The following is a 20,684-nucleotide window of genomic DNA, read 5'->3' as shown; positions in this document are numbered from 1 at the left end:
TAGCCTGCCGTTAATGGAACGGAAAAAAATTTCGAAACCGCTCTATTAGGTGAAGGAGAACGTACTAGCCCGTTAAATGACAAATTTTTAGGAGGACAGACTAATCCGCTTGCCGCCTTTACTTAAAACTACACATAAGACAAAAATGAAATTGAGGAATTAGTTCTAAAATTTTGGTGGCAACTGTTAAGTAATTTATAAAAGTTACACACGGTTCACATAAATCTAAGAGTAAGAGTAAGATAAAGAAACTCTTTAATTAACCACGCAATCGTTTTTTCTTATATCAAACATCTTACATCACAGGATACATCTTTTTTCTTCTTTTCATTTTTTGTTCTTTGAATTCTTATTATTGACCTTAACAATTTTTTTCCAAAATGATCTTAGACTTCAGAGCTTGCTAGTAATGTTAATGTTACGAACTTTAGGGGATTTAGGTGATGCATCTTTAGGCACAACAACAGTGAGCACACCATTCTCAACATGAGCCTTAATTTGATCAATCTTCACATTCTCTGGTAACTCAATTGCCCTTGTGAAATCACTTTTTCCAGTTGTCCCCCTCTCAGCAACATGCCAAACAGTGTCTTTCTCTTTTGCTTGATTCTCCTCTTTCCCACCTTCACCTTTGATGTGAAGAACATTCCCATCCTCAATTTGCACCTTTATCTCATCCTTGCTGAATCCTATATTATTATTATGATCCCACACATACACAAATCATAATCAATTAACCAATTTATTATTAACAAAAGATTCTAATAACATTGATCTAAAGCTAAATCAATAGAAAAGAAAATTTTTATTGTAATCTACTTGAGATTAGAACAGGACTTAGTTTATTCAATCATACAAGACTTGAGACAATTGATAAACACCTTATTGGATGAAGTTATAAGTCAAGTTTATAAGTGATTGAGTTGGGTATAGTTTTATTTACCTGGAACATTGAGTTTAAAGATGTGGGAAGTGGGGGATTCAAGCCAATCCAAGAGTGCAGTTGAACCAGACCATTCTCTGAAAATAGGAGGATGACCCAAGAAGAATCGTCTAAAAGGGTATCCGAATATACCATCACCCATTGATAAAGCAGAAAAATTTATCAAGTTCTTATGAAATCTTGTGATACCAACTTCAGATATTAACAATGGCTGAATACTATAATATATATATGTATATATATATAAATAATAAATTTGTTGTCCTTTGGATAAGAGTTTGTGATCAGAGACACTCCAGAATGTTCTATGATTCTTGGTTTTTTATGAAACATCATGGTTCTGGGTTCTTCCTGAAGGAAAGTGATGAAGTGCAAATTGGTTTTCCAACACTAGTCCGTTCTTTTTTTGGGCCTTGTAATTTGTTCTTAGTGAAGTTATGGGCCCAATGGATGGTTGGTCTTCAAACTATTCAATACCGTCCTCCACAAAAAAATTAAATACCAGAGACCAGTCTCTTTCTCTCCTCCCTTTCTGTCCCACGCAGAAACCATTAGCCTCCATAGTTCCGTCCACTCTTCCTTGAAAACCCTAGCAACCATAGCGCCGCCGCTCATCTCACCATCGCCACTTGGTTCGTGGTGGTCGTTTGCCAATCCTCCTGGTTCGTCGTGCTCGAGCCTCGAAGGCCCTCCCCTCGTTCGCCCAACGCCAGCTCGCCAGCTTCCTGTCGTCTGTTGATCTCCCTCAAATCTCTGCTCCCTACCCTCGCCGAAGGTAATGCCTCGGATGCACTAGAATTTTAACTCTGTCACTGGTTTGTTCTTGCTTGTTCTTGGTTCTGTTACTGCTTGATGATAAATTGATACTGATTCACTGCTTATTCTTGTTTGTTTTTGGTTGACTAAGGCTTAGTTTGGATAAATAAGTTAGATAAGTTTTTTTGAAAAAAGAATTTAAAGCATAAGTTATTTTGTGTATGTATTTTTAGTTATAAAAATACTTATTTTAAAGTAGTAGTTTTTGGATAAATAATTCAAAAAATAATTTTTTTTGCAGAAAAGAATGAATATTAAAATAACGATGAAAACAAATACTTTTTAATATTGAATGTTGATTTTACATGACCTAATCATTAATATTGTGTATGATATGGTAGGTGAAAATAAAAAATAAATATAAAATGTGTGTTAATGTATATTTTGTTGCTATTTTTTATTTTTTTTATTCCTATTAGAACTCTCTTTTCTTTTATTGAGGTCAAGAACTTCTATAGTTAACTATGAAAATAATAGTAAACTATAAAATCACATATAAAAAAATAAAATTAAAACTAAAATTTTATACCACAGTTAAATACAAATTTAATAATAAATAATAAAAAATAGAGTGATAAAATGATAAAAAAAATATACTTAGAAGGAATATATGTAGTAGGTTGTTTAGAAATATTGTCTGAAAATGGTGGTGGAGGATCAATACTTCCGTCAGATGAATCGTTACATGAAAATTGTGAGGTTTGAAACATTGCGTGAGAATGATGGTGGAATGATGGTAAAAGGGCAGTGCTTCTAGCAGACCTTGCGTAAAAATGGTAGTGAAGGGTCAGTATTTTATATTTTGAAATTAATTTTTTTTAAGTAAGCGGTAGAATGACTAATGGAGAAGTAGAGAAGTCATGTATTTCTACTTTTTTTTAAAGCTACAAATTAACTTTTTGATAAATTAAAAGTTTTTTTTAAAATGATAGATCGTGACTTTTCATAATAAAAAAAAACGGGGGCTCTAACACTGTTAAGTTTTACTTTACAAATTATTTTAAAAACTTTGTTAATCTTAGTTAAAAAGAACTGTCCTTGATAATCTTGTTAATCTTTAAAAAAGTTGGTTGCTGCTGAGTTACATTTTATTGTGTTATTGTGATTTAATTGTTGGTGTGTAACTTTCAGTTGTTCCTATTGGCGTTGTTACTGTTTTAATTTTTAATTGGTGTTGTTGTGGGCTTATAATTTGTTAATTTAGTATAATTTTTCTATTATTTTTGTTTTAATGGTTCAGTTATTCTCTGTTCATTGTTTTAACTTTTAGCTGCTATTGTGTTAGTTTTTATGGTACAAATTCTTTTGATTTGAAGGCTTTTTTTGGTTCTGGATAACCTCGCATTTGGCTTAGATGAACTTGATGTCTTTTTTATAGACGCATAACATAAAAAAATGCCGCGTTTAAATTAAAAAAACCTTGAACCTTACAAAAGAAAAAGAACAAGTATGCAACTTAAGTTATCTCCTTATAAGTAGGGATACCGGATTATTCAACGGAAACTCGTGACTCGGTTCATTTTAGATTTGGTTGAGTTTGGCCCGTTATATTCAGGTATTATAAAAGCCTAAGTCTGACCTCTTTAAAAAAAGAAGTCTATGGAATTTGTTGGAGTGATTCGTTAAAATAAATTTTTATAAAAACAAATTATTTTTATTTTAGATTTTTAATTATTCAATTATTTAAACACAAAACAAAATTAAAAAGAATCAATGATCAAAATTAGTTAAAATTATAGTTTTTTTGTTCAAAAAAAGTTTATGAATTATAAATATGGTTATCTATGATGCACGGACATTTGATATACCGACCCAAATTTTAAAATTTTACAAGACACGGAATATGTATATATATAAAATTTGTGTTCATAAACAGTGGTACATAAAGCACTCCCACTCCTCTTGCTCATATTTTTTCTTCCATTCCTCCTAATTTTTTTTATAAAACAGAGCTGCATTTGTTTATTTCTTCGGTTTTAAAAATCTAAATAAGATAGGTTGCATCTTGGTTATCATTAGATTTGGAAGAGGGTAAGACGGGTGAAAGGAAGAAGTCTTCTTTATTTCCATATAGATATTGTCATAATTTCGTTATTGTAATCAAATTCAAATAATCATTAAGTCTTTGTTCCTATTTTTAACGAGTTTCTCTTAATTGCATTAGCTTGTAAAATTTTCTTTTGTCAGAGCAAAAAAGTCTCAACATTTAGAAATATGTTTGATTGTATCAGAAGAAAGAATGATGCTAAAAGAATTAAAATTCTTTCCAATATACAACATCAAGGAAATCACTGTAATTTTAACTACTTATTTTTTTAATTAGTTCATGATTTTTTTTAATTAAAAATTTATCTTAATTTATTTTTAAATAGACACTTGTACTACTTAAACATTTATGGTAGCTTGTGAGAGCATATAAAAAACATTTAATGATGAAGATAAAAGGCTGATTGAGCTTAATATTGATGATTTAATAGGGGAATAGAAGATAACTATAAGGTTTTCTACACGGCTAGATTCATGATGTAAGAAGGAGTACGAGCTAGAAGGTTGACTGAAGATGGACGTTTAGTGTTAAGAAGATAACTATAAAAGTTATCTTCCATTTCTCCTATTAAGTCGTTAATATTAAGTTCTGACTATCTTTTTATTGTCATGGTTTGATGCTTTTAATATACTTTCACAAGTTACAGTAAATAAGTTCAAATGAACTAATTAACAGTTCAAATGAGTGTGATTCTTTCGATCTTGTACATTGGTACGAATTTTGATTATCTTAGCACCAATCTTTTTTTTATCTAATAAAATATTTTTAAACGTTGAGATTATTTCTGCTTCTTCTTTTTTAGTGAAGGAAAGAGAGTTTTACAAGTTGATACAACTAAGAGAGACTCGTTGAAAGTAGGAATCAAGACGTTGACGACTATTTGAATTTGATTGCAAGAACGAAATCATCAGTATCAATATCTGGAATGAAAGAAGAATTCTTCTTTTCTCCTTCTTTACCTCCTTTAAGTTTATAATAATCAAGTGACGACTTATTTTATTTAGATTTATAGGACCTAGGAAATGGACAAATACAATTTGTCTTAAAAAAAAAGAGAAATGAGAAGAAAATGAATAAATGAGAGGAGTGGGAGTGTTTTATGCAAGGTTCTAAAAATCGGATTGGACTGGCCGGTTTGATCGGTTTAATCGCGAACCGACGAAGCAAGCGGTCTGGTCCTCCTCTAATAACCGCTGGAGAGAAAATCGAAAGAAAACTGATGAACCGGTTGAAAACTGGCCGGTTGGGTCGGACCGGTGACCGGCCTATTTTTCTAAAACAATGAAACGACGCCGTTTTTAGTTGTAAAAAAAAAAGAACCCGACCCGGTTACCACTCGAGAACCCCCCTTTCTTCCCCCATTCACTCATCTCACTTCTCAGTCTCACTCGAGAACCCTAGCATTCCCAAATCCCAGCCCAGTAGCCACCGCCGTCGCCGGGGTCCTCAAGTCGTCATCGCCACCGCCGTCGCCTGGAGTCTTCCCCCAGTCATTCATCTCGGTCTCATTCCACACGTGAACGGTGAACCACTGAACCCTAGCTTCGTAGCCCAGTGGGGACGATGGACGGCTACTGGGTTGGGCTGGGAAGCTAGGGTTCAGTGGTTCACCGTTCACGTGTGGAGTGAGACTGAGATGAATGATTGGGTGAAGACTCCATGCGACGGCGGTGGCGATGACGACCTGAGGACCCCGGCGACGGCGGTGGCTACTGGGCTGGGATTTGGAAATGCTAGGGTTCTCGAGTGAGAATGAGAAGTGAGATGAGTGAATGGGGGAAGAAAAGGGGGGGTGTTCTCGAGTGGTAACCGGGTCGGGTTCTTTTTCGCGGAAAGCGATCACCCATGAGAAGCCTACGTCTGCTGGGCTTATGTATGTTGAGATAGTGCTGAATGAGATGGCCACTCTGCTCGTGCGATGGTCGATATCGGCCATCAATTGATACTAACAGCTGCATATAAAGAAAAAAGTATCTCTCGATAGAAGTCAATTTTAAGCCATTCTAGCTCGATTCCTTTCTTGTCTTTAAGTTCGATAGCTAGTCTTCCGTTTGCATTGTTTTCATCAAGGTCCGTTGTTGTGATTGGAAGAATGGATTTTGAATCGGATGCCCTATCTTCCTTCCCCTTATTCTGAGTGAGGCACAAGCAAGATGTTTTTTCACATCTTGCGATTGGTGCTGCCCCGTGGGCACCCTGTCTTTTGGGGCTTTAATGCTATTTCCAATTTATCTGAATTTTTTGGGGGTTTTCCCAGGCCATGTTAAAAGTGGAGGAGGACCGGACCGCTTGCATCGTCGGTTCACGGTTAAATCGGTCAAACTGGCCGGTCTGGTCCGATTTTTAGGACCTTGATTATTTTTATTCTAAAACAATTTTTTCAGTTGAACCACCGGTTGGACTGGTTAGACTAATAAACCAGTAAACCATTTACTAGAACGGTTTGATGACCGGTCTGATTTTCTGAACCTTGAAAATAACTAAGATTCAAATTAGTTGAAACTCATCTATTTAGTTCTTATCAAGAGACATTTGTATATATTTTATGGAGTAATTTTTACTCCATAAAATAATCTTATTAAAATAAAAAAAATGGAAAAATTTAAGAAAAATAAACATAATATATAAAAAGTAATATTAAACAATTAAATTTTTTATATAAAGTAAATAAGAATTTCTCAAAGTAAACTCAATCAAAGACCCTCCTGGCTTTCAATCATTATTACTTTTTTTTTATTCTACTCACATCATGAAAATAATTTTATAAAAGATAATAATTACGATATACATACATATTATGTTAAATAATATTAAAAATAAAGTCAGTTATTATAATTGAAAGAGTACCAAGACAGCAACAGTCTAATATTTTTTAATTACTATTTTTAAATAAAGAGATTTTTACATAATAAGTCACTTATGTTATTACAATAATAAATAAATCGGAATCAAAATCCGTGAACAGGTGCTTCAGTCTCTTCCTTCTTCAAATAAAAATAAAATAGTTTAATTATTTTTATAGTCTAAATTTTTAATTAAATTTTTATGTTTTTTAATTAAATTCTTACATTATTTTTAATTTTATAATTAATTTTTTTATATTAAAATTATTAAAATTAATCAAATATTTTTCTCAAAATACATACAATAAAAAATTTACTTAAATTTTTAATTATAAATATATTTAATTTACAAAAAAATATTCAATTAGCTCTATTTTTTATATTAAAAATTTAATTATAAAATTAAAATAATATAAGAATTCAATTAAAAAATATAAGAACTTAATAAAAAAATTGGTGAAATTATAAACACCAATAAAATAATTAAACCAATAAAAAATTCTGATTCTGCATGTGCGTGACAAAATCCCCAATTTTTTATTTTCTTTCTCAAATAACAAAATAAACAAATGAGACGAGCAAGATTCTGTATTTGGGTCCCTCACCCTGCGCCTCACTCCCCCAACATCAATTCCTCTGACGAAAAACAAAAAGGAAGAAACACAAAAATTGATTTTGGTTAATTTTATTCTAATTCTAAAATCTATAAACACCAAAGGAAAGAGGGATTCTCAAGAGAGACAGAGAGAGAAGCGTAGAAGACGCAGCCACCGCGGGCGAAGCTTCCTCCGCCTCCGCCGCCGCCCCTCGGTCGCAACCTTCTTTGCAGCCTCGCCGGTCGAACCGGCTGCACTTGAAGGTACTCAAAGCTCCCCCACTGCTTCTTTTTTCTTCTTTATTTTAATTCTCAGTTTTTCTATTATTTAATTTGTGCATTCTTTTTTCGCATGTTAATGTTACTAGCTTATATAATCATTTTGATTATCTTTACTTGTTCACTGACATTGCCATGATGAAATAAATTAAAGTAGAAATTTTTAATTGAAAAATGAAAAAGAAAAGATTAAGTCATCAATGTATACATTTCATTGTTGGTGGCAATTTTTGTAAGTTGGTTTGAATATAAAACAAGGTTAATCCAAATTTGCAGAGCAAAGTTTGATTAGTGATGAAGCAAGAGGATGGTGGTGCAAAAGCACAAACACAGGGTAACCCAAATTCAGCTCTAAAGGCAGCAATTCCACCTTACATGAAAGCAATCTCTGGCTCCCTTGGAGGGATTGTGGAGGCTTCTTGCTTGCAGCCAATTGATGTGATCAAGACCCGGTTGCAGCTTGATAGGTCAGGGAACTACAAGGGGATAGCACATTGCGGCACCACCATTGCCCGGACTGAAGGCGTGCGTGCCCTGTGGAAGGGCTTGACGCCTTTCGCCACTCACTTGACCTTGAAGTATGCATTACGGATGGGATCCAACGCGGTGTTTCAGTCCGTGTTTAAGGACCCCAAGAGCGGGAAGATCAGCAACCAGGGTAGGCTGCTTTCTGGCTTTGGTGCTGGGGTGCTTGAGGCTCTTGCTATTGTCACGCCTTTTGAGGTTTGAGAATTTTATGTTCTTTGATGTGTAATTGTCAATGTCATTAAGTAATTATGCTTGTTTATGCATATTGGACTATGATTAAGTAGCATAGGAACCAGAGTTAATAAGTATGACTTCATGAAGGGAAAATCATATAAACAACTTCTAAGATTTTCTTGCTAGCAACCGGTACTAGTTTCTGCATTTTCACTTTTTGATATTTGTTTAAGTACTTGTGGTGTGGATCAACAGCATTTAGTGCTTAGGTTCTTTCTAGATGTTAAGAATTTGAGGAGACAACTTATTTAGCTTTTATAATAGGGCTCTTTATAGGCATATATTACTTTGTCTAGATATTTTCCTTTGCATACTTTGCTATTAAATAATTAGATCTTGATGGTTCAAAATTATAACCTGATCCCTTCTTATATTGTTCCTGTTTCTGTGTTTGCTATCTTGACTTATCGTTACTCTAAGTACCTAATTATATGAGTCCCCGTTGTGCCTTCTAAAACATTAACTCTACATTCCATTGTTCCTAGTACTATAACTATGCTTAATTATATTTATAATCAGATTGAACATGAAGTCTTAAATTTTATGTTGAATTAGTTGATCAATGTCATTTCGATTATCCGAGGATTCCCTATACACTGAACTACAATTTACAAATTATATTTCATCAGATATTCATGCTCATATTATCTGCCCGTGCCTTGTAATATGTAGCTGCTCAATTTCTAGTGGACTAAAGTTTAGTTGTTTACAAATGACATGTTGATAAACTGTTTAGTGCAAGGTCCTGGTTGAACACTTAGGATTTTATGTCTTGGAATTCATAGTTTTACACAGTAGCCTTTGTTGGTTAGAAACATTTTCAAGTTTGTATCTACATTCTATTGGATGGCTGGATAACATTCCTTTAATGTCAGTTGTACTGGTTGTTCTTGGAATTTTAATGAGTAAATTCTTACAATGTCAATGGTCTGTCAGATCATACATGATGCATGGAAATTCTTAAAGATTTCTTTTTAAAATGCCAAGTCAACTTGACTAATGGCTAAGATTTGTAAAATCTAATGACCATTAATTGGGGTAAGTGCCAGGAAGAAGGTTTGTGCCTTTACCCTTGATAGTTTATATATTTTGTGTATAGTACAAACTAATAAATCATGTCATTGATTTACTTGGGTGTAGCATGTTATGATGCATTCCCACAATGCTACCTATTACATACTCAACTCAACCAATTGAAAATGCATCCACAATACACTTACAAACTGGCCCATACTACTAAAATGTCGTTAAAAGCTTTTAAGATTACAAACCTTTGAGACCAATGATAGTACTAGTACTAAAAAAATAAGCTGCAGATATGTATAGAGATGGGTGTGTATGTATCTTGATGAGAGAGATCAAAGAATTCAAATGTTACTAACACGGAGAACCCTTCCCTCTTTTCCCCTCTCATTTTTGTTTTTCGCTAACTTCTTGTTGTCTCTAGCTCTTTCTCATGCTCTCGCATGAACTACCGGCAGATATTGTCTGTGCATTTGCCCAATGATATAAGTGCACTATTCATTCGAGGCCTAATTGCTAACCTGCACATCCTCCTTTTAATTCTTCCTATCATAGTTTTTGTGTGTTGCAAACTTGCAATGATGAGTGCATGACTAAATGATACTTTTTTTTTTGAATTTTTTTATCCTAAAGTAATTGTAACAAGGCACTTTTTTTTTCAAGAAGAAAAGAAAGTTAACATTGGTGTTGCTATTCAGCATAAGACATCACTAACATCTTTGGCATGTGGTTTCTCATGTTCATAATATGTCTTCGTGTCTTTGTAGGTTGTGAAGATTAGATTGCAGCAGCAGAGGGGTCTAAGCCCGGAGCTTTTAAAATACAAAGGTCCCGTGCATTGTGCTCGAATGATTGTGAGGGAGGAAGGCATTCTTGGGCTTTGGGCAGGGGCTGCTCCTACTGTAATGCGTAATGGGACAAATCAAGCTGCCATGTTTACTGCCAAAAATTCTTTTGATATACTTTTATGGAGCAAACATGAAGGAGATGGAAAAGTACTCCTACCATGGCAGTCTATGATTTCAGGGTTTCTTGCTGGCACCGCAGGCCCTATTTGTACTGGTCCCTTTGATGTGGTGAAAACAAGGTTGATGGCTCAGAGCCGAGAGGGGGGCGAACTGAAGTACAAGGGTATGATTCATGCCATCAGAACAATATATTCGGAGGAAGGACTTCGTGCCTTATGGAAAGGTCTGCTGCCTCGGCTCATGAGGATCCCGCCTGGCCAGGCCATTATGTGGACAGTGGCCGATCAAATAATTGGTTTGTATGAGAGGAGACATCTCAAAGTGGCAGAATTATAGGTAATGTACTAATATTTTCTTTCTTTTCCTTTTTCTTTTTGGCAATCATTAGTTTTTTAAGCCAATTTCAATGCAAGGATAGAGTTAATAATCATTTTTGTGCTCTTTCTCTAAGGCTTATTTAGTTAATTCCATTGAATTTGATGAGTGGACGATTGGGGTCCATATAAAGCTTAGTGAATAACTAGCAATTTTAGCCCGAAACAATTTTCTAAATACTTGCACTACTAGCTAGCAAGTCATTTTATGCGAAGTTGTTGTAGCAATCTGGAATAAAGTTTTCATGCTATTTTCTGGAGTGTATTTCTATTGTTTATCAGTATTAAAATCAAAAGCAGCATTTAAGAAGCTGAAGCTTTTCAATAATGTGGTGGACGATGAAATAAATAGCGCCAAAAGAGAACTATTAGCTTCCGCTAATTTCTTACCAAAGCCACTCTTTTGCAGCCTGTTTGTTTGAACCGGGAAACATTGGACTCGCCCAAATGTTCCACCAACACCGCAATAAAGCATTACAATCTTCTTTCAATACTAAACACTCTTGAATCTTGATACGTACAAGCATAAAATTATAATTGTTATTAATTAATTTTGTATTTTGGGGGTTTTCAAATTTCATCTTGTACATACAACATTCTATTGGTCTTTTAACTGGAGTTCAGATCAGTTTAGGAAATACCGTGAAAAATAAAAATAAAATGTATTTAACTAAAAATAGCGTTAAAATGTTTTTTTTTTTTGGTATTAACTAAAAATCGTGTTATTTTGGGCCTCAACATTATTTTCCTATTATGATGCCCAAAAACAATATGGATTATGGACTCATTAGAGATTAACTGACGTGGGGTTAGCTCATTAGATGGAGAAATCAAAACTAAATTTTCAAAGGATTGAGGAAATATGTCAAAAACCGAGAACAAAAAATAAGCCTTCACCAAGCAGGCTTTGTTTAAACATTTAAGTCATATTTCTTTGCATCATATGCAATTTTTTTCGCCAACCAAAAACTAATTCTTGAATTTTGAAATGAACCGGCCACCAATTTTATTTTACTTTTCATCTTTTTAAAAGAGAGAAATAAAACAAAATAATTCGGTAAACTATATTTAACTTTATTTGTGTAAACTATATCTAAATTTTATTCATACAATTTAATTTAAATTAATAATACATAAAAATATTTGTTTAGAATGAAAGAACATTAAATTCCTTTAAGTTTGACTTAGTTGTTTTGCTTTATTTTATTTATTTATTTTTTTTTTTTGGATCTACGACTTAGGTTATGTCAAAAGCAGGTCGTCTGAAAGAGGGAAAAGTTTGAACATGGTGTGTTAAAGTGATCATAATATTTTTAACTTTTTTTTTTTTTTAACTCCGGTTCAAACTTGAAAAGGTTTATTATCCGCTAAAATTCTATGCATGGAGCTTTTAATATAAAAGAATTTTTTTTTTATATATAATTTACTTTTTCTGGTCAATGAGTTGGTAGGTGTTTTGACTATTTTCCATTCCAAACACATTTAATGTAAATGAAGAATAAGTTTATAAACCAGACGCTTGGTGAAAAAGATGGGGGATCAACCCCTGCCAAAAGAAAAATAAAAAATATTATTTATACACTAAAATTAATTATTATATATTTGTATATAACTATATATATTAATTAATTTATTTTTAATGTATATTTTATATTGTAATATATATTTTATACAAATAATTAATTTTAGTGTACATCTATCACAGTTGTAAAATACATTCTAATAAATTAGTGTTTGAAAATAATAAACCGAAATATCTTAGCTATACATTTGGGTTTGGCAAGACTTTTAGAGTATCTAATCAATCGTTTTCTCTAGTGAACATATGATGCTAGCGTTTCTTCTGACTAATGAATTTAGAATTGTTGCACTTATTATTGTCTGAAAATATTATTGGATGCAATGTTTTGACACAAGTCACACTGCAACAATTCGAAGAAAATATATATGCATGCAAATGCAATGCATAGGATTTTTATGAAGTACATCACGTTAAAGTGAAGGAAAAGTATAGGTAACCAACAATACTTTTGAATAATATGTGAATAATATGAATTAATAAGATTAAAAGAGTAAATTAATCTTAAATTTAATTAATAAATTAAATTAATCTTTTTGAAAATTTCTCGTACCACTATCTTAGTTCTGCTTTGAGAATTTGTGGTGTTTAGAGTAGCACCTAGCAGCCAGCGAATCATATTAAAAAGAATTTAAATTAAGTTTTTTTAAAAAGAAATTAAAACATAAAAATTTATATTAAAATAATTTATAATAAATTATTTTATATTTAATTTTTTAGTTATAAAAAATATTTATTTTAAAAGAAGAATAATAAAAAAAATTATTATAAAAAATCATTTTCTTACTTTTTTATAACAATTTTTAAAAAAACCACAAGTTTGTTTTAAAAATGATACTAAATATTATTGCTATAAGCGCTTATATTAAAAGTTAAAAATTACTTATAAATTTATTTAAATTGGGTTTAAGTGATTAGTTTACTTGTTTATTTAAATAAATATAAAAAATTTAAATTTTATCTTATATATGTAATAATTTATTGATTAAAAATAAATTTTTAAATAAAATTTAAATTTATGATAAATTAATCTTTAATCTACTGAACTAAAAAATACCATAAATATATAAGAATAGCAGCCTGTACAGTGTGACAAAAACAAAGAACTAGCAGCCAGTAACATCTAAGTTGACTAAGAACTCAGCATATATAACGTCAAACGTTAATCTTCCTGTGGTAGAAAACAGTGATGTAAGCATTAATTGCAATGTAATGAAGAGAGGAATGAATTGAATTAAACTACTAATAAATAATGAAGGAAGAAAAAGACTTCTATCTATAGTACATGAACGATACTTTTTTTTTTTTTGGTAATTTCACACCGTATTTTCCAATCAGTCAAATTAAAAATTAATTAGTCGTTAAATTTTATTTAAAAGTTTATTATTATTAATAAATTATTGTATATATAAAATAAAACACAAATTTTTTATATTTAATTAAGCAGACAAATAAACTAATCACTTGACAATTTAAATTGATTAATAATATTTTAGTTTAATAGGTTTTCTCTAACAATGAATCTAAAAAAAAATTATCAGTACGTAGAGACAAAAATAAAATAAAATATTAGTATAAATATATTCTTTTTTAACTTCCCACTATACTCAATAAGTTAAAAACTAATCTGTCGTAAATTTAAGTTCTATTTAAGGATCTATTGACCAATGAGTTACTACACATACGAAATTAAATTCGAATTTCTGATACTTATTTAAACGAATGAATTACTCATCAACCAACCTAAAATAGTTTAAATATATTTAAAATTTTAAATTAAAACTATCTATATATATTGATAAAAATTAAAACTACACATGCTGATGTCTATACAAACATCACTTATTATAATTTTTAAAATAATTAAAAATAATTTCATACACAAATAATAATATTTAAAATAATAAAAAAATTTATAATAGTTTTATATATATTTTTAAACAATTATTTTATTTTTTATTATCTCATATTTAATTGTAAACTTTACTTATTATAATCTTTATGTGGTTAACCAAATTAAAATAGTTACTATAATCAAGAATATTTTAATAATTTATATTAATAAAGTATATTAATATATAAATGATATATTTTTTTATTTTAAATAACTTTTTAAAAAAAGTACTAATAATTTAAGTTATATTTAATTAGAGAATTAAGTTTCAATTTAATTATTAATTAATTAGCTAATATCATGAACTTACTTATTACTATTTTTTAAGTTAATTAATTAATTTATTTTTATTTTATACTAAATTAAAGTTAACAATATAATAATTATTATTATATGTTAAGTTTAATAAAATATTTTTTAACATAAACACAAGAAAATCATTGATATATATAGGGTTAAGTACTGAAATCGTTCCTAAGGTCTGGAATGAAAATCAAAATCGTCCCTAACCTTTTTTTGTTATTAAAATCATCCTCAACGTTACAAAACGTTATAAAATCGTCCTTTTTTATTTTTTTGGACCAAATTACCCTTAACTATAAATAAAAATAATATTAAAAAAAATATAACCCCACCCCACCCACACCCAGCATCTCTTCGTCTCTCCCTCCACCCCAAACCCACCCCCAATTCCATCATCATCAGTTTTCAGTTTCCACTCCCTCACCCCTCCACCCACTGCCGCCACCCCTGCGTCCAACCCGCCCGCCTTTACCAATTTTATTTTGCCCTTAAACAAAAATTAAAAAGTCTCTCCACCCCATCACCATCGCTACACCATAACCACCAACAATCCGGCAAAACCAACAGCAACAATAAAAAACAAATCACAAAAATTTCAAATTAAACAATTCAGCAATCATCAACTATAATTTCATATCCAAAATTAGCAACAACATAAATTAAAAAATTTTAAAAAGAACTCATATGTTCTTCACAACAAAAAAAAATAAAAAGAGAGAAAGAGAACAACGCGAAGAAAATGGGAACAAGAATTCAAAATTGCAGTATCTCACATCACAAAATAGAAGCAACGGATTAATTTTGAGTTAACCAACATGATCTCACTAATGAAGCTAGTATCCACTGCCACCAAAAATAGCCTTGAGCTTCTTCACTTCAGAAAGATTCTACAACAAAAATCACTAAAAATCCAGAAATTCTACAACAAAAATCCAGTTCAAAGAAGAAGAAGAAGGAGGAGGAACAGTGGCGGATCACAGGCGGCAGAACGGCGGTGCGACGGAGCGGCGGTATAGCAGTGCGGCGGTGCGGCTTCCCTTCCCTCCCCCTCCCCCCACCCCCATCAACGGCGGCCCTGGCGGTGGTGACGCTCCCCTCGGTACCTCACTCCCTCTCTCGCGCTGTCTCTTTTCTCGGCTCAACTTTGATTCGCGACGGCACTCTCTTTCCCTCTTCCTTTTGATGGCGACGATGACAAGCAAGGCAGCTGGGCATGGCGGCGGCGGCGCTGGACACGGCTTCCCTCTCTTCCCTTCGCAGCTCTCCGTCACTCTCTCCCTCAAGCCCTCACCGCATCAAGTCTTTCTTTCTTTTTGTTTCCTGAAGCCCTTTTTCTCTTTCCTTTCTTTTTTATTTATTTTATTTTATAATTTTTTAATGAGGGGTAGTTTGGTAATAAAAAAAATAAAATTGGTAAAAAGGATGATTTTAAAACATTTTTGAACATTGAGAATGATTTTAATAACAAAAAAAAGGTCGGGGACGATTTTAATTTTCGCCCCAGACCTTAGGGACGATTTCAGTACTTAACCCATATATATATTTTATTTTGGGAACAAGCAGAATATAACAATGGGTAAATATATACCTCTATATATAAGTATTAGTATTTTTTAAAAATTTTTGTGGGAGCAGATGCTCCAGCTTTATTGCATGTGAATCTGTTCTTGTTTTCTCTTTTATTTTTCATTTAAATTTGAATATTTTTTCATATTTCATTTTTTTTTGTCCTCCAATTAATCATTAAGGATAATTTTTAAATTAATTCATTCACTAAAAAAAAGCGCAATTCTGAATAAATAAATAAATTATTAAATTAAATTAAATAAACTGAAATGACTCGCTTAATATTGATTCACGAGCCTTTGTTGCTGTGATATAATAATTTATAATTAGTTGTCACTTTGATTTATTTATATTTTTATTTTTAAAATCACAACCTATACAGTTTAAAACCATAGGTCCTTAACCCACCTCCTAATTAATAATTGAGCGAATCGGAGGTTGAGATATCTTTCCTTTGTTTAGAGCCATACGCATGCACTTGTTTTTGCTTAAAAGGTGTTAACAGAGTTTGGATAAAATTTAAACGGTGGATTTTAGTGCAATTATGTTATAGTAATTATAGTGATTATATAAATATTGTTAAAATTAAAATTATATTTTTTTATATTTTTTAAAAATATTGTTTAATAATAAAATATATATTATTTTAATTTTAATAATATTTTTTAAAATATTATATCATCGTAATATATTCGTACTAGAATGAGTCAATTTAAATACCGTACGTAGTTAATTTTTTATTAATTATTATGTTCTATTAAAAATTTACCATTAGATTATGATGATAATTGATAAATTTCCAAATACAACATATATATGGAAAGCTAACTAATACCTAGAGTTTCATGATCTCTCAAAATGTTTGCTTCTTTTAGTATAAAAGCAATTTAATTAGTTATTTCATTGGATCATTTGGAAAATACATATTATATATCCCTAGAAATTTGTAACCCCATATCATAAAGGTTGAAACATTTTTTACGTAACAACATAGGCATTATCATTGTTCACTCAATAAGTTTGTGTACGACAATTCTGTCTCACTCAGGCAAGAGTAAGTGGGTGCATACATCAGCCATACGTTAGAATGACATCAAAAATAAAGAATATATAGATTAAAAAAAAAAAGTGACGAAGTCAAATATCAAAGTCACCTAGTTAGCCCTACACTATATGTGTCTTATAATTAGTTGGCACTACTTTAGTTTGTTGAGAGGTTGCTACGCTACACACACAAGTCCAAGATTGGTAGTGTGTGTCAAAGATTTATTTATTATTTATACTCGAATATAATCAAATTTATTTTAGTATTTTTATTAAATGTAAAATTTGAATATTAAAAGTTTGGGATCTTAATTTGATATTTTATTTTCTTATTTTTGTTTGAATTTAGAAAAGTGCTTGAAATATATTGAAATTATAAAATTTAACAAATAAGTTAATATAAAAATTTTATCCGTACACTAAAATTAAATTAAATCGGCCATTAAAATTAATCATTAATATATTTGTGTATAAATACATATGTGGTTTAATTTATTTTTAATATGTATTTATATTCTAACATATAATTTATACTAATGGCTAATTTTAAGATACATATAGCATAATCTAAAATTACAGCTAAGAGTAATAATAGTGTTTTTAAATATCCTTAATAAAAATAAGGAAAAAAACCCTAGTAGAGAAAGAGAAAGAGTACGTACTCCGTATTCAGGGAGAATGAGAGAAGGAGAGAGCGGGAGAGAGCGTTTGAGGGTGAAACACGGTGAAGAAGATGGTCATGCCATCGAAAGAGATAAGGGGGAGAGCGTGGGAGGGTTTGCATCAGGTGTGAAGGAGGGATCAAGTAAGGGCGACCTTAGTTCTAGGGTGACTTCCAAGATTTCTTTCCGTGACAAGGTTATTGGTTCTACGGTAGCCTCAGGGATAAACTGGGCTGAAGCTCTAGATGAGGATTTCATGACAGTGGTCACCAAAAAACAAGGAGATCCTATGCCTCCGAGAGTTTGCTTCTCCGAAGAGGCTAGAAACATCCTTTATGAACCATACAAGGAGGCAATTGTGATTAAGGTTCTTGGAAAAAATCTTAGTTACACGATCATAACTTAAATCTTGCTTGTCCCCAAGCAAGCAGTAAAACATAAGCAGAATGAATGAAAACAAAGAGAAGTATAAGCCTTTATTGGAAGACATTCAATTCTGGTTAATGGAGTTTTCATGCATGATATCTTAGTGATTTTTATTTATGGCTGAAGTAATGACACTCCTTTGGATCCTTACTTTGATTACACACAAACTGAAAAGGGTATGGAGGATCACCGGTGGATATAAAATCTTGGATGTGGGTTTTGGGTACTTCCTCGTTAAATTTGATCGCATGGACGATTGAGAGAATGTTTTACTAGGGGGCCATGGATGATCTTCGGTCACTATATTACGGTCAAGCCATGGACACTGGATTTTAAACCTTGTGAGGACACTTTTGGGGAGACTATGGTTTGAATTCGAATCGCTGGTTTGAGCATATGGTACTATTAGGATAAAGCCATGATGAGAATTGCTTCTGCCGTGGGGAGACCAGTCAGGGTGGATCTGGCTACTAAGTCGGCGGAGTGGAGGAAATTTGCTCGGGCTTGCGTGCAAATTAATCTTGGTTTGCCGGTGGTCCGGAGTGTGATTGTCGATGAGTTTGAATATAAGGTAGAGTATGAATGCTTACACCTTATTTGTGACAAGTGCAATTGTTTTGGGCATCTAGCAACTGACTGCAGAATGACCCCGATAAAGTCGGAAAATGTGGATCGAAAGGAAACATCAGTGACCGAGACGGCGGCCCAGGTGGTGCAGTCACAGGAAGCCTCAAAGGAAAAAATTTTTGAATTTAGATGCAATCCCGAAGATTCAGTGATAGTTGCAGAAATTGGGGAGGAATTGGGTGATACGTTGCATGGGAAGGAAGTGGGGTCCCAGCATTTGGGAAATGAGGCTGGCTGGACCAAAGTCAGCGGTAAAAGGAGAGGAAAATTGAGCCAATCAAACAAAGCCTAACAAACCTCTAAAGACAAAGTGCCGGTGCACTCAAATCAGAAATTAGACCAGAACCGTGACTTTGGGCTACATATGAGAGGAGCCGAATCAGGGGTGAAGACCGGGTCGGTCGGCGGATCTCAAGCACGCATGGCGTATTCCAAACAGCAAGGGGTGAAGGGCAAAGCTGTCTCCGTTACGATGCCGACTTTCACTGCCATTATCAAAAATAGACACAAGAGGTTGCGCCCTTCTTCTTTGCAGAATTCGCCGTTGACTCTAGACTGCCTTGGCGACACCAGCTAGTAGCAAATCAACGAATTGGAAGGGTTGTCAGTGGAGGGACACTGACAAACCGGACAAGCAAGTAAGGATATGATGGTAAGCAAGAACCAGGTAAGGACAAGCAAGTCTCAAGGGGATATGATGGTGGATCTTCATCATCTCGTAAGGAATTTCGACTGAGGTTGATCCTTTTTACAGTATAATTATTTTATGGATTATTTAGATTTAAGCTTTCTATTTTGGAATATTAGAGAGGCCTCTAATAAATTGGCCCGGGTTCATAGCAAAGAGTTAGTGAATAAATTTCACCCTACTTTTTTCATTCTGTTTGAAACCCATATTTTTTTCGAGAGTATGAAATCTTTTTGGAATAATTTAGGTTACCAGGGTGTTGGTATTGTTGAGGCTAATGGTCATAGTGGGGGTATCTGTGTTCTATATTCTAATTCAAATATTTCTATGAGAGTATTGGATGTAGTTGATCAATGTATCAATTTTGAAATCACTCTGGGCAATACTTCTAGTTACTGCAGTGCGGTGTATGCTAATCCACATATACATCGGCGTAAAGAACTGTGGGGTGACTTGACAATGATTGCTAATATGATCCAAGGACCTCGGATTGTATTAGGGGACTTTAATGATGTTCTGTTGCAGAGTGAAGTTAGAGGGGGGAAGTTTAGACTTGCCAGAGCAGAATAATTTGCAGAAATATTGGAGGATTGTGGGCTATTGGGAGAAGATTCACTTGGCACAAGAAGGTGAAAGGTGGGGTGCAGGTGGCTAAGAAGCTTGATGGAGCAGTCATCAACCAGGACTAGCGACTAATGTTTTCGGAGGCTTATACTGAGGTGTTGGCACGCCTTCACTCTGATCATTTTCCGTTGTTCACTAGGTGCAAGATGGCAGAGAGGGCTACCAAGGGCCATCGTCCGTTCAGATTCCAGGCTGCATGGATGACTCATCCTCTTTTTAGGAATGTTGTTCATACAGCCTGGAATAAAGGAGTCCGGATGTGGTCAAATATTTGTTGGAGGTTCAAAAAGATGTAACTAACTTCAAAAAAAAAGGTTTTTGGCAATATTTTTGTTAAGAAAAGGGAGCTGGAGAGGCTTTTGAATGACGTTCAGATTACTCTGGAGAGTCGGGAGGATCAACAGCTTAGGATCAAAGAGCAAGTTTTGCATCAGGAACTGAATGCTGTCCTTCTTCAAGAAGAGCTGTTGTGGTATAAAAAAATCTGGAGAACAATGGGTGAGATGTGGAGACAGAAATACAAAATTTTTTCATCTGCAGATGGTTATTGGGCGAAAGAGGAACAAAATTCATGGGTTGTTTTTGGAGGATGGGTCTTGGGCCACGGAGACTTCGACTATA

General features: G+C 32.8%; 2 protein-coding genes across 3 annotated transcripts; one reads left to right on the top strand and one right to left on the bottom strand.

Annotated features, from left to right (window-relative positions):
* Positions 1 to 238: 238 nt before the first annotated feature.
* On the bottom strand, positions 239 to 1,301 carry LOC112764612 (15.7 kDa heat shock protein, peroxisomal). Its single transcript, XM_025810299.2, has 2 exons — positions 944 to 1,301; positions 239 to 689 (listed from the first exon to the last, which is right to left on the bottom strand). Exons 1-2 carry the CDS (start codon positions 1,083 to 1,085, stop codon positions 394 to 396), a joined length of 438 nt encoding a protein of 145 aa, XP_025666084.1. The 5' UTR covers positions 1,086 to 1,301; the 3' UTR covers positions 239 to 393.
* Positions 1,302 to 1,578: 277 nt separating this feature from the next.
* LOC112764611 (mitochondrial succinate-fumarate transporter 1) lies at positions 1,579 to 10,901 on the top strand. 2 transcript variants are annotated; one of them, XM_025810298.2, is made up of 3 exons: positions 1,579 to 1,718; positions 7,800 to 8,246; positions 10,076 to 10,901. In XM_025810298.2, the coding sequence occupies exons 2-3, from the start codon at positions 7,818 to 7,820 to the stop codon at positions 10,610 to 10,612; spliced, it is 966 nt and encodes a 321-aa protein (XP_025666083.1). In that variant the 5' UTR covers positions 1,579 to 1,718; positions 7,800 to 7,817; the 3' UTR covers positions 10,613 to 10,901. The 2 variants fall into 2 exon arrangements, with proteins under 2 accessions (XP_025666083.1, XP_025666081.1); XM_025810296.3 differs by lacking the exon at positions 1,579 to 1,718 and adding an exon at positions 5,523 to 7,508.
* Positions 10,902 to 20,684: the final 9,783 nt, after the last annotated feature.

This window comes from Arachis hypogaea, chromosome 17, assembly GCF_003086295.3.
Source record: "Arachis hypogaea cultivar Tifrunner chromosome 17, arahy.Tifrunner.gnm2.J5K5, whole genome shotgun sequence".
Lineage (NCBI taxonomy): Eukaryota > Viridiplantae > Streptophyta > Magnoliopsida > Fabales > Fabaceae > Arachis > Arachis hypogaea.
Note: the sequence above shows the minus strand (reverse complement) of the source record. Positions and strands in the feature narration are given on the sequence as shown.